At 36.3% G+C, this 12365-nt stretch overlaps 1 protein-coding gene and 1 long non-coding RNA gene across 2 annotated transcripts; one reads left to right on the top strand and one right to left on the bottom strand.

Annotated features, from left to right (window-relative positions):
* Positions 1–410: 410 nt before the first annotated feature.
* Positions 411–3135, bottom strand: LOC114748976 (uncharacterized). Its single transcript, XR_003740519.1, has 3 exons — positions 1941–3135; positions 873–991; positions 411–780 (listed from the first exon to the last, which is right to left on the bottom strand). It is a non-coding gene; the product is annotated as an uncharacterized LOC114748976 (long non-coding RNA).
* Positions 3136–6391: 3256 nt separating this feature from the next.
* Positions 6392–7513, top strand: LOC114748977 (putative pectinesterase/pectinesterase inhibitor 22). Its single transcript, XM_028937442.1, has 2 exons — positions 6392–6695; positions 6825–7513. Exons 1-2 carry the CDS (start codon positions 6392–6394, stop codon positions 7511–7513), a joined length of 993 nt encoding a protein of 330 aa, XP_028793275.1.
* The last annotated feature ends 4852 nt before the right edge of the window (positions 7514–12365 follow it).

The following is a 12365-nucleotide window of genomic DNA, read 5'->3' as shown; positions in this document are numbered from 1 at the left end:
TTGGTTGAGACAGAACCAAGACGTCTTGATTTTTTTTTAATGTTTTTTTAATAAAATCCGATTATTCTTTCTAATTGTAGTTTTTTGGACTTAGACTTTGTAAAACATCTTTTGTTTTTTTATTTAATTTCTTTGGACACCCTTAAACAAAAGTTCAAAATATTACATATAATAATTATTAAAAATTCTAAACAAAAGCTTTTAACGCAATAAAAACTTGTTAGAAATTATAATCATCAATAGTATCAAATTATCAACAAATATAAAAACTCTAAATAAATATATCCATAATTCTATACAATAATCTCAAATCTTAAAAAAATATAAAAAAAATAATATTATATAAATAAAATAAAAAATGAAAAAAAATAGAAGGGACCGGGATGGGGTTGTCCCGTCCCGTGTCCCGTTCCATCCCGATCCCTTTTTTTGTCCCGTTCCGGTTTATCCTGTTCCAAAAAATTTTGAAAAGGACCCGTCCTGTCCCAATAAGACCAGGACCGGAACAAGCTAACCGGGACGGACTGGCTTTGAACACCTCTACCCACGTCAAAACAATTATCCAGCAACAGCAACCAAACTATTGCCATCTTTCTCATTTTCACTGAGCTACGCCTACGCGTCTTGATCTCCCTCACGCTGCATTTCTTGGCTTAACCTCTGTTTCTAACGATCCTAAATTCCAAGCAAGAACTTCTTCATCCTGCAGGTGGTATCTCTCATCTCTTGACTGGAGAATACGGATCCTGCATGTAATGCTACACTGACAGTGACAACCATCTGTATCAAGTAAAACAAGCAAATAAGGCGAATTAATTGAATAGTTAAGCACAAATGTACATCTGTTGCAAGTAAAATAATTGGCCCCATACATTATGCGCCTTTTGTTCTCTTCTTTACCAGTTGTGACCTGTTAAAATCCCCCGTGCCTCTAAGTGCCCAACAATTGAGTATTCACCAGCACGAAATCTTCAGATCCATCAACCGCCAGCTGCCAAGACAGCAAGGGACATCATAAAAAGTAAATAAACCCTTTGCTTGGTCAACGGAAGAGAGATACAAAAGGAAACCAAATCCAAGTAGCGAAAACACCAGATTGTGTTATTTGATTTCTTACATAGTATCTTATTCCGGAATTTTTGCACGCCAAAAAACCATGGGCTTACTAGAAAATAAACAGTAACGATCTCTAAAGCATATATATTTAAAAGGGCACACATCATGGACAAGGAAATGGCAACATAATAAAATTCGAAGTGGACAGGAGGTATCGGAAGTGCCAGGTCATTTAGATTGTCCATGGTTCACAGCTGATGACGAAAGCCACGTACATACACGTTTCAAGCAAGAATTTTGTGCGTGCGTGTTCATTTTATCGTGTTACGTTACAATAAAGAAATGGAAATAGATATGCTACAGCTAGAAAGGTCAAAAGCTAGAAATTATGCAAAGATCAGTGAAGTAAATATCGAGACAACTAAACAAAAAGATATTTGATGGTAACAACTCCAAAATTTACAATTATAATTTAGGCTAAGCAAGTTTGATGCATATCTCAGATTAAAGTCAAGAAGATAGAAGTAACAATCGACTGAAAGGACTTAACTGACAAGCTAATACAAGAAAATTTTAAAAGCTCCGCGTAAGGCACGAGTTGCCAGATAGACATAAAGGTATATAAGAGATTCCCAAGTTCACCAAGAAAAGACAATCATCGAATACCATAAGGTACAGTGTCCTTTCCCTTTCAAATTTCCCTGCAAAAATAAGAATGCATGCTACAGTAATAAAGATAAAACAAGCCAAAGATATCATCAAACCTGCAATCCAATAATCCTTTTAGAAGTGGAATGGGCTAATCAAGTTAAAACCCGCAAGGCAAAAACTGAGCTGTGGGTAATAATGCAAAAATACAGTCAAGAAGGGAATCACAACAGTACCTTGTGCATAGCAGCTTTAAACAACTCTGCATATTTCCATAGATATCAAATCATCTCCTATAGGGCTTAAAATGGTACTTTTGGAACTCCGAACCAAATGTTATTGATTCCTCATCAAGCTTCTTCTTCAATCTTCTCCAAGTTCTCAACATATCAGATTGTATTAAGCCTTTGTAAAGGGTCTCAAAAGTAACTTTCTGTGGAAGAAACCCATTCTCTATCATCTCAACAAAAAAACTGCAAGCCTGCCTCCAGTTTTGGTTCTTACACAGTCCATTTATTAGTAGTGTATAGGAATCTAAATCTGGTCCGACCCCAGTTTCTTTCATGTCATTCCATAGTTGTTTCACAGCCTCGATTTTATTTAATTCAAAAACATAACAATCAATATGTTATATGTTTGCATGGTGGGCATGCAAAAACCATCTTCCTTCATTTTCTTGAACAGCTTCAAAGCACTATCTGCATCCTTTCTGCCCCTGTATTCCTTATAGAAGCAGTTATAGGTTGCAGCACATGGACTTATCCCATTCCTTACCATCTCATTGAGCAACTCCTCAGCATCTTCAAGCCAGCCACAGGAACAAAGACATTTAATAACAGAAGTATATGTCGCTACTGTTGGGCAGATTCCTTTCTCCTGCATCAATCTTAATTTATCTAGGGACAGCTGTGGTTTATGTGCCCGGCTATAGACATGGAGCACAATGGAGAAGCTAGTAACATCTGGCTCAATCCCTCTCTTGTGCATTTCATCAAACAAGTTATCAGCATTTCTTATTGTCCTTTCAAATCTTTCTTCCGGATGTAAACTTGCCCGCCTACAAATTCCATTCAGCAATACATTATACGTAACGACACTAGGCTCAAGTCCTTTCTCCACCATGTCCTTCAAGAACCCCTCCGCCATTTTAATTCGGCCTATTTTACACCAACCATATATCAAAACCGTGTACATTTTCGCATCAGGCGCAAACCTGTGCTTGTTTTTGTTAAAAACTTCAACGGCGACTTTCACATACCCGTACTTACAAAGGGTATCCAGCAAATAACAGAAAACCTCAGAACTCACCTTCTCCTCCACGAAATTATCGATGTCGTCGAATGCACGTATTGCTTGGCGAGTAAGCCCAGCAGAAATAAGCCTGCGAATCAATATCAAGAAGGTAGTAGAAGTGGGGTTGAGCTTTTTCTGGTCCATCGATGATGAGTTGCCAAACAACGTCGAATTGGCGAACTTTACCCAGGATGTCAATCATGAGGTTGTAGGAATCGGAGCTGAGAGGAGGATTGGGAAGAGATTTGGAATAATTGAAAAGGGCAAGTGCGATTTTTGAAGAGTGCCTGAGGCGGAGGAGGACGTCGTGTAGAAGTTGAGGGGTAAGGGTGATTCCATGGAGCTGCAGAGAGGACTCCATGGCGTGGAAGGGATTATGGTGCTGGAGGAGGATCCTGGACACCAGTTCGGAATCATTTGAAGAATGGAAGATTGGGGTTGCGCTGTTGTTATCGTCGTCGTCGTCTCGGTGTGGCTGTGAAGAAGAATACAAGCGGCGGGGCAGTGAAGCAATGGCGGGGAAGAGTCGAGCAGAGATGGTGGCGCTAATGCTCCGGGCTGGGACCTTGGGAAAAACCATGGTAAAATCTGAAGGGGCGTTGTTTCCTTCTGGACTCGGAAAATAACAGTGAGTACGAGTGCGGAAACTTGAAGCCGGTCCTAAACGACAGGTAAAGAACTTGCGTTTCTTCCCGGAGAATGCCGTTGCAACGAGAAAGAGAATACTACTAACATTTAACCTCAGCCTCGGCTAACACTGAAATTTTTCCGGAAGCCTATAGGACTAAAATAAAAAATATATATGGAGGTAAAAATGTTTTTGATGCTGATGTTCCTTTTGCAAATGTGACATGCTGGTATATAACTTATAATTAGGTGCTCCAATATGATATGATAAGATATGTTGATTTTGAGAAGTCAGTCTTTGGTTATCATAAGTTGTAGTTTTAAGATAAAATTTCAAGTTATTTCAAAAGAATGAATAAGTTAGAATTATGCAGTTCAGCTGACAATGGGTTCTAAGTAAACTATGGCTGCAAAATAATTACTCATCAAAATTCGAAGGCGTGATTTGAAATATGAAAATTTAGTTGTAAGTTATAGATAATATCTCGTATTTGCATCAAGGTTATTTTAATTCTCTTTACATTAAAACATATTTTCACTTAGTATGTAGAAAATCTTCAGAATTATATGGTTCTAAAACGTTATTATATTCCTTGTGGGATTTTCATTTTTCAATGAGATTTTCCTTTCCCATTTCCTCCATGTTGCGCAGAAAGTTTTTTTTTTTTCCGCCCGCCAACAATTGTTTGGTTTTTTCGGGTTAGGTACAGAATAATCAATTTTTTTGGGTACTAACAATAATTTATGAGACAATGACAGAAAAAGAAACTGAAAATTACAAATATCAAATCAGGTTTGGTAACACAACTTTATTTAGTATTAACAATTCTGAATTTACAAACAATAACAAATTTTTCTTGACATTTTTTATTTGGTATTTATATATTTTCAGTTTTGTTTTTGTCATTGTCCCATAATTTATTTGTTCATAAAGAGTAGAGCGAGCTTTACCCCGACCAAAAAAAAAAAATACACACACAAAAGACGCAGGGCTGAGAAAGAAGGTTAGTCCAACCCGCATCACCTGACATGTTGTTTGTGTGGGTCGAGCTGGGCTCGCGTGCTTTCTTTTGACGGAAAAAACTACGTTATTTGCAATTTGAGACAACAAATGTAATAATATATTAATATACGTAACAAAGGAGTTGTATCTGATAAAATATGTTGATCCCTCACAATATGGACAGTCAAGATATGAATCTTCACTCAAAGAGATACCCGTGTTCAGTACTTGACAGTACTTCAAATAAATTTATTTCTAATAAGTGGATAACCTTGCCTGCCGGAAAAAAGGTCTAATAATTTACGTACATTGACTGACCCTAATTGACCGCACATGATATAAAGCGGAGTAATGGGGAAGAATAATATGCATGTTGCCCAATTGAGTTTAATTAGCTCAATTATATTAGCCCCACAATTTGATATTATTCTCGCACAAACAGAAACCTGACGTCCCCATCGAGATGGTTGGCCCTCAATTAATAAGTGACAGTACCTAAATGAAACTAACATCCTCAGCTCTTGAATGCAAACGGCATATTCATGTACGACGGAAGTAATGGATCGGAGAAAATACATATGGGATCAGCAAACACGGTACAGAAGAAATGTAGGTCGGTGGGGCTATTAATGTCTCTGCATTACACACACACACACACACACAAACATATGTATAGGTACTGACTGCTTAGGAAAAGTAGATGGATAAGTTAATTGAGGACCAAAATTGCTTCTATATGATGTCCATACAAGTGCGAACTTGTGCTGTGAAAGCTGTCTGGACTTCACACTCAATATTAGAAACATACATAATAATGCAAGCAAAAACTTCATTTAATTTCTCTCAACTATATACATTTACTATAATGAAGAATTATTCTCTTTAGAATTTATTCTTCCGAAGAAGATGAATATAAGTTCGCTATCTGTTATTTAATAATAAAAGATGTCAACATCGATCCCTATTATGCTAACAAGCAAAATTCATAAGAGTGGCATCTCTATACATACAGCAGGACGCATCCTCGCGTTTTGGTGAGTATCCTAATACTCATTCTGTGATGAAATCTATATCATCCAAGTACAATTTTAATTATCTAAATTTAAAATTTTTAATTGATAATTTTTCTATTAAACAATTCTTTACTCTGATAAGTGTTGAAACTGATTTCTAATCTTCTAACCTAGTGGTACCAAAACTCTCTTTAATAATGTAAGAGTTTATGCGTCCAATCCTGTTTATGACTTCAAATTATTAATGATGTATACCTTTTAAATTAAAAATAATAATAAATTAATAAGTATAACAGTAATATTCCTCTGTTTCTAAATATAAAACTCATTTTGTAGTATAATTTACACTGTAAAATGAGTCTTATATTTAGGATTGAAGGAGTATTAGTTATTCTAAATAATGTAAGTATTTCCTCTTGTAAAGATCTCATCTACGCACTCTTTAAATAGGAGTGGGCAAGTGGCCACCATGAGTAGGAAACCACGGCAAATTGTAGTGACACTGAGGGACCTCTAACAATCAATTCTTTGTATGAGTGGACTAAGAAGACTGCTCCGAACCCGAATCCGATATGCCTTTCTCCCTCTGCATGTTATTCACTTTCCAACATTATTTCCTTTTAACTTTTGTTCCTTTCACCAAAGAAGCTACTAATTAATTAATTATAAACAGCTTCAGTCGCCCCATCTGGCTATATATAAACAAACCAGAAGAGATCATAACAATACTCGAACTGCATCTTCTCGTCTCATGGCTAACTGCTCAATCACAGTACAGTGCTTCGTCTTGGTGACGCTACTTCTGCAACTCCTCTCATCATCATCCTTGGCTTCTTCTACAGTTACAGTCTCCATTGATGGCCACGGAGATTACACCACAATCGCCCAAGCCATATCAGAAGCTCCCTCCCACAGCGGCACAAAACACACCATTCTCGTCCGACCCGGAATCTACAAGGAACTTCTCCACATCCCACGAGACAAAACCAACATTCTTCTCATCGGCGACGGTCGTCATAATACTGTCATCTCGGACACCAAAATGGCGGCACCTTGTCTCGAACAGCCACAGTAGGTATATATATATGTATATGTATACATAATACACACGTACGTGCTTGTTATGAATTATTCAAATATGGGAAAGTGGGAAATATAACGAAATGGGGCTTGAAACTTTTCAGCAATTCACGGAGCGGGCTTCGTGGGCCAGAGTATAGCCTTTGTGAATTCAGCTGGGCCGAAGGCGGGCCCAGGGATTGCTCTGTTGAACGCGGCGGACAGGTCGGTGCTGTACAACTGCTCCATCGAGGGCTTTCAGGACACCTTATGGGCTTCATTGGGCCGTCAATTTTACCGGGAATGCCACATCTACGGCTCCGTCGACTTCGTCATGGGAAACGCCGCCGCCGTTTTCCAGAACTGCATGCTCTACGCACGCCTCGCCAGCTTCTCCGTTTTCACCGCCCAGTCTCGCGACGACCCTCTGCAACGCACCGGTTTTGTTTTCCATTACTGTCGTTTTACGGTGTCTCCTGGTGATGACGCCGGGAAGCAGTTATCCGGTGCGGGCAACGCTATTTTAGGACGGCCATGGAGGGCGTATTCGAGGGTGGTGATCATGCGGTCGTATATTGATGATATAGTGAGTCCAATGGGGTGGGGAGAGATGAAGGGGACGCCAACAGATAAGGTGACTTACGTGGAGTTTGAGAACGAAGGGCCTCGATCGAACACACGTGGGAGAGTGAGGTGGATTGGTGTTGTGGAGGTGCATGATAAGGATCAGGTGAAGGACTTCACTGTGTCGAGGTTCATAAAAGGAGATGACTGGATCCCTCCAACTGGGGTTCCATACATGGGAGGATTATAATAATTTTTTTTATTTTGTTAATTAATATCTCAATTGAAACCCTTGCATGATCAGGATGTACGGATCCAAAGGAGAAGCAAAAAGGAGGGATCTAAGAATAGTTAGCGTAAAATATTATGAATATCCTTTTCTTCTTTTAAAGCAAACGGTGTGTGCTAAAGGCATCATATTCATAAGGTTTGATGAATATAATATAATTAATCTGAGATGTGTAATCTTTGGAGCAAGATTTTTTAAAAGTAAGGTCACCTTTCTATATATTTCTATGAATCATTCATCCTTTTTTTGGGGGGGGGGGGGGACCAAATCCTTTGATAAATCGGGTTTACTTCATTTCTGTTCCTAAATGTTACTTAAATGCAATTAACCTAATTATTAAAGTTTGCAGCTAAAGAGGGGGGGGGAACTCGGACATACATAATGCAAGCCTGTATCATGGCCTTTAGCGAGGGAGAAGATAAAATTAAATCCGCCGGCCAAAAAAAAAAAAGTTAATGCTACCTCCGGTCTTAATTATAAAATCTTGTTTATAGTTTATAAACAAGTCTTATAATTAAACATGAGGTAGTATATGATAACATGAAAATTTTGAAAGAAAGAAGCGCAGATGATCTGATTGATGGTAATTCTTCCAGGAATCATCACACATAGAAAAATGATTAAATTTAAATATCGTGGAAATTTTGGAGAAATCAATCTAATAAGTAACCCGAACTCAGTGGCCTACAACAACTAATTTAACATATATATATATATATATCCCCCTAAGCCACTTATATACATGTGTGTGTGATTTTGCAATATAGCAATTGAGCGAGTAACGTTTAATTAGAATAACAGTTGCAACTTGTGAGCCTTAAGTATGAATTAATCAAGGTAGGATCCTTGAGCACAGCTTGTGGGTTTCCATGTGTAAAATAGGCTGCTTTTTATTGGAATTAGTGGCAGAAGAAAAGGCTTCTTTATATATAATATATATATATATATATATATATATATATAGTGATTTGTCTTCATTAGCCCATTTCGGGGCACTGGGATCGATGCATAGTTTTGTGTGTGTGATCGCTTACACGTGAAACGGTGTGACCGTAAGTGTCGTTTTCGAACTAATCAGAACGAAACGAATATAAAAGGACCAGGTGCGGTGGTTGAGTCACACATCCATGAAAAAGGGTCTCAAGTTTTTGGAAAATTTTGGCTCTTTGGTTCATGGTGTGAAGGCAGGTAGTCTTGGCTTTATTTGTTTTGGTTTCTCTGTTACAATGGCATTCAGGAATTTGAATTCTCTATTTCAAGCTTAATTCAATTCCTATAAAACACCCCCGGGGGGACACTATTTATAACAATAATAAGTGTGTTAAATAAAAACCAATTAAACCTGGAATTTTAATTGAATATTCTACTTCGACCTAATAGAATATGCTGAATTTGTGTTTAGAGAACTTATTGTCTTTTTTTTTTTTTAATATGAGTTGCCATTTTATATGAGTAAGCATTTCTTTCACATTCATGTTCTCTTATAATGCAGGCAGACGGGATTTAAAATGCATATCAAATAAAAAAGGAGTGAAAAAAATAAATCTAAAAAATATGTTTTTTTCAAAAACATTACTAGTATACTCTTAATTGCTTTAAAAGTAATTAATAAAAGATATAAAACCAATTGGTGCAGTCTTATTCGGTCGTTGAGTTTGTTAGTTTCACACAAATGGGAGTGTCATTTCATGTGGTGGTTACATTTATGATGTTAGCAACTTATAATCAAGGTATATTTAATTAAGTAGACTTGGAAAATTGTTGCATTGAATATAATCAGTTTCTCGGTCACTTTCAAAAGATGCCTCAGCCTTTGAAATGGAACTCTCTAGCTCTCCCTAGCTAGCCCGGGGTATCAAACTGAATGTGTATGAAGCATAATGAGCTAGTCAAGGGATATATTCATGTTCTGCAAAATACTACCTCCCCTTCTTGATATAAAAACTTGTTTGACTTTTAATTTGGTCCTATAAGATCATAATTTATTTTATCTCTTATATTTATTCGTTTTTTTTAAGATAGTCCTTATAATAGTTACACATATTTCAAATTATAATTCTAGCTAATAGATATAATTAGCAAGGGTATTTTAGGAAAGAAAATGCCTATTTATTATAAGTAACTCACTTAACAGGCTTCTTTAATCTACTCAAATTAGTCAACTAACTCTTATAAAAAGGACCAGAAATAGCATGCAAATTACTCCTTGTTCACAGCAATACCATATGTTAAAAAATTCCCTAGGGATCTTGCTCTGTATATGTAATAATTAATTTTAAAAAATAAGTGGAACCATGACACATATCGTTATACTACCTCTGGTTTTAATTATAAGAGTTGGTTGACTAATTTGAGGAGATTAAGGAAAGAAGTTAAGTTAGTTATTTGTAATAAATATATATTGTCTTTCTTAAAATATCCTTCTTCATCAAATGTATTAGCTAAAATTATCATTGTTAGAATGACTACCTTAAAAAAATGTATAAATATGAGAGACAAAGTAGATTGGGTTCTTATATTTAGGATCAAAATAAAAGTCAAATAAGGTCTTATATTAAAAACCGGAGGTAGTATATCATCTGAATATGCTTACACAATTAATTTATATTATATTACTTCTTATCCTTAATATAAGACCTAGGTAGTTAACTAATTTGGAGATATTAATAAAATTAGTTAAGTTAGTTATTTATAATAAATAGGTGTTATTTTTCTTAAAATATTTTGCCAATCATGTGTATTAACTAACATTATTATTTGATGAAACTTTTAATATGTGCAATTATTACAATGAGTACTTTAAAAAAATAGATAAATATGAGAAATAAAATGAATTGGTATCTGATCTTATATTTAGAACTAAATATTAAATGTTAAACTAGTCTTTATATTAAGGATAAGAGTAGGAAGTCACTTTTAATTATCTCTCTCATTCCATTCCTCACTGTTTGCAACGTAGCAAACAGGCACTTTCCTAAAGTTAGTGGCCAATTAATAGCTCACCATCATACAGCACGATAAGTCAATAAAACTACTCCGCTCGGGGCTGTTTTTCCCTTCTCAGCTTCATCCTTTTGTTTATAGTAAAAGAAGTGAACAATGACAATAACCTATTTCCTCATCACTTCCACCACTCACGCATACACATCACGTTCAGATTAAAGCAAGAAACTAGCTAGCTTGGCTATAGGGTAGATATATACGTGTGACCACAGAATTAACAAACACTTTACTTTGATATAGCAAATTCATCATTGCGATCCATATGATCCAATGGCTAGCTTGATTATTACCTCTATATTCTGTTCCCTGTTTTTTGCCTCTTTCTTCTTCTTCTTCTTCTCTTCTTCTCATCATCATCATGGAGGTGTGATAGTATCAAAGGATGGGGATGGAGATTATGCAAGTATCAGTGAAGCAATAGCAGAAGCTCCGAGCTTCAGTAGAAAGAGATACAGAATAGAGGTGAGAGGTGGGGTGTACGAGGAGTATCTGAGAATCCCACCCGACAAGACCAACATCATGCTCATCGGAAGTGGCAGCCAAATTACGAGGATTACTGGCAATCGAAGCGCTGCCACCGATCAAAGTGCCACACTAGGTAGTATTCATCTCTAACATCTCTCTATTTCTACGAGCCCCATGTCTCTCTACCCACGTATTTGATCGTTTCTCTTTTTTCACAAAAAGAAAGCAGTAAATATCAGATCCACAAGTGTTATTGATTACTCTTCATTATGTTATGGTTTGTATATATCCACGCCCCGCTATCACCATCATACGTTTCAAATAAGTATGTTTCAGCAGTTGAAGCCAAAATTATTAGGAAACCTCTCATCGATATTATGCATTTAGAAAATTTATACTGAAGTCACCTTTGCATTCAATATATTAATACTACCTCCGGTCCTAATTATAAGACCCAGTTGACTTATTTGAGGAGATTAAGGAAATAAGTTTAAGTTAGTTATTTGTAATAAATAAGTGTTGTCATTCCTAAAATATCCTTGCTAATTAAGTGTATTAGCTAGAACTATTATTATTATAAGGACTATCTTGAAAAAAAATACATAAATATGATAGACAAAATGGATTGGGATCTTATAATTAGGACCAAACAAAAAGTCAAACGGGGTCTATATTAAGGACCGGAGGTAGTAATAGACAAAATGGCAATGATCTATATATTGGAGGTTCTTTAATTATTTAACATAATACTTATTTGAAATGTAGTGCAATATAAGTCACCTACACTTGATCACCCTCAATACAAATCCGTTAGATTGTTCGCCCAAAAGGGTAAAAGAAAAAAGATGGATGATTCTGTTTATATGATGCATTTGCCCTAAGATTTCTTAGAGCTCGAAAGCAATAACCTGGATTTTTTTTTTAAAATTCTACGAGAGAAATCAATGGTATGTATATATGGCGCTGCATGATTTATATACACAGACATTACATTTAACATTACGCACTTTGCTAGAATATTAGACATTTAGAAAAGTTTGCCAAAAGTTTTATTTTCATCATACTTGGGACAATGATATCATTTTGATGTTGTTCTTCTAATAGCTCACCAAAGATAACGTAATTGAATCAACTCATTCATTTATATAAATCAAATTACCAAATAAGCGTTAAAAGGATCGACATATAATTAACAAACTGATCTGATAATCAAGCTTGTTTTTTCAGCGATATATGGATCAGGGTTCGTGGCCGAAAACCTAGGGTTTGTGAACACCGCAGGGAGCGACGCCGGCCGGGAGTGGCCGTATTCAACCAGGCCGATCACAGCGCCTTTTACAAATGT

The sequence above is a fragment of the Neltuma alba genome, unplaced genomic scaffold (assembly GCF_004799145.2).
Source record: "Neltuma alba isolate B1F8T4 unplaced genomic scaffold, ASM479914v2 tig00005881_pilon, whole genome shotgun sequence".
In the NCBI taxonomy this organism is placed as follows: Eukaryota; Viridiplantae; Streptophyta; class Magnoliopsida; order Fabales; family Fabaceae; genus Neltuma; species Neltuma alba.
The sequence above is the reverse complement of the archived record's forward strand: the minus strand, read 5'-3'. Positions and strand labels throughout refer to the sequence as shown.